The sequence below is a fragment of the Psammomys obesus genome, unplaced genomic scaffold (assembly GCF_907164565.1).
Source record: "Psammomys obesus unplaced genomic scaffold, mPsaObe1.curated_primary_1811, whole genome shotgun sequence".
Taxonomy (NCBI): Eukaryota; Metazoa; Chordata; class Mammalia; order Rodentia; family Muridae; genus Psammomys; species Psammomys obesus.
The window spans coordinates 301,248-303,619 of NW_026587032.1; the positions used below are offsets into that span (position 1 = coordinate 301,248).

Consider the following 2,372-nt stretch of genomic DNA (forward strand, 5'->3'; position numbering starts at 1 on the left):
ATATATATATATATATATATATATATATATATATATATATATATATATATATATATCCGTGTGAGGGTATGTGCACGTCAGTGCAGTGACTGCTGAGGCCAGAAGAGGGCATCAGATCCCCTGGACCTGGAGTTACAGAGAGTTGTCCGCTGTCCCATGTGAATGATGGGAACTGAACTTGTGTCTTCTGCAAACGCAGTGTACACTCTTAACCACTGAGCCATCTCTCCAGCCCCAAGAGCAAAGCAAAGTTAGTGAGTTCATTTCTGAAGCAGAAAGATGTATCCTTGAAGAGGGTCAAATGACCCAGATACGAGGGCGCACGCCTGTAATCCCAGCACTTGGGGAGGCAGAGGCGGGTGGATCCTTGTGAGTTTGAGGCTAGCCTGGTCTACAAAGTGAGTCCAGGACAGCCAAGGCTACAAAAAAAAAAAAAAAAAAAAAAGAGTGCACCCAAGTGGTTCAGCTATATTTGTGATCTGACTGAGGTCTTAAAGCTACTTAAAGCTTAGACATCAGGAAAACCACGTGCTTGAATATTTTGTTTCCTTATCCACAAAATTCTGTCCTTGAAGGGACCTTCTCTTTTTGTGCACTGAAGGCTGACAGCTGGTGAAGGGAGTTAGGAGACATAAAACATTGATCAAAGCACCATTTATACATCTGCCACGAGGAGGTTAGACTTGAGGCACAGGTTCATTCGCAATTTTTGGCAATCTAGCCTGTGATGTTTCCCAAACAGAGTATAGCCCTTTTGCAGATGATCTGATCGGCCATAGTGAAAACTCCCAGGTGTCAGCCAGCAAGCGATCAGAATGGACGCCAGGAAGAGTAACAGGCTCTCTCCCTTTTCACGTCCCTACATTCCCTCCAGAGCTGCCCTATCCCATCCTTGGCTCTGTTTTTCCAGGCCATCGCATACCGAGCTGGAGAAATGGCTCAGCTAAAGCTCTTACCAAGCAAGCGTGATAACCAAGTGGGTGGGTATGGGAGAGTCAACAAGTAATTCTATGGAAAGGAGAGATGGCAGGCCCCCCAGATTAAGCTGGCCCGTGAGACTAGCCATCTTGCTGAGCCCTGGATTTAACTGAGAGACCCTGACGCAATAAATAAGGTAGAAGCAGCCTTCCTTGGTCACCACAGTGTTTGTCAGGAATGGGAGCGAGCAGGGGTTATTTTATTTGGATACACTTATGAGTCTCAAGAACTGCTGGGAGGTGGTGGCGGCATGCTTTTAGTCCCAGCACTTGGGAGGCAGAGGCAGGTGGATCTCTGACTTGGAGGCCAGTCCATTCTACACAGCAAGTTCCAAAACAGACAGGGCTACACGGTGAGACCATGTCTCACAAAACAGAAAGAAAAACAAATAGGTTTTCCGTATTCCCTGAAAACAGAGCCTCTTTGGCTTTAAACATCCACATGAAGGCAAACCACAGGCAGCCCCTCAGGCAAGGGGTGTGTTCTTCAGCGGGCTCCCTGCCACCTCCTCACATGGCCTGTGTGTGACGGGGAGCTGACCCTTAAGGAACAGCCTGCTGTGATGACCCTGGGGCACAAGCATGCCTGTGACCTGTGTGACAGATTCAGGTCTCTTGATGTAGCAGAGATAGCTGCCATTTCACCTGTGATGCAGCTCTTCTTCTCCTGCCTCAGGGTCCCCCAGGGCTCAAGGGAGAACAAGGTGACACGGTGGTAATCGACTATGATGGCAGGATCTTAGATGCCCTGAAGGTAAGCATGTTCCTGATAGACCCTGGATACACACTTTATGTCCATTCCTGAGGGAGCAATGGCTCACTCTGCATCTTACCTATGCGACCAAGGATAGTTTAGCACAGAGGCCTTGGTGTCATCAGCCACCTAAATGTGGAAATTGGTCCTGTGAGGAGATCCACATAGTGATGAGAGACCTTCTGTGAATGTGACTCAGAAAGCTCTGAGCTTCCCACAGGCCAATGCAAAAAGGGAAAGAACTCTTCTCCAAACCAGGAAGTATCTCCAGAAGTATCTCTAGGGGTTTCCCAGGTACCACTGTCGGGAGAGCTAGGGCTTCTAATAATTGCTGTGAGGACAAAAAAGGACAAGCCTGACCAATGGGACCCTTGTGGTCTCTAGGCACCAATCCAGAAAGAGATGGGTGCCAGCTGCTCTTGGGTTCAGGGAGGGATATGGGGCAGGGGCAGGTAGTCATCAAAGACTGAAGTGGGCATTGGTGCCTGACCCTGCCTAAGCATCAATTCCAGTTACCACCCACAGGCCTCCGGGAAGTACAAATTGATGGTAACTATGGCTCACGCTGACCTGCATGGTGTGGTGTGGCGTGGCGTGGTGTGGTGTGGTGTGGTGTGGTGTGGTGTGGTGTGGTGTGGTGT

The 2,372-nt window shown here is 49.0% G+C and overlaps 1 protein-coding gene across 1 annotated transcript in view; it reads left to right on the forward strand.

Annotated features, from left to right (window-relative positions):
- Positions 1–2,372, forward strand: part of Col23a1 (collagen type XXIII alpha 1 chain) — a 268,000-nt gene that overhangs the window by 252,835 nt on the left and 12,793 nt on the right. The window contains exon 16 of the mRNA XM_055602833.1: positions 1,654–1,731. Within this exon, the coding sequence (XP_055458808.1) occupies positions 1,654–1,731 (78 nt within the window). The remainder of the gene's footprint in view (positions 1–1,653; positions 1,732–2,372) is intronic.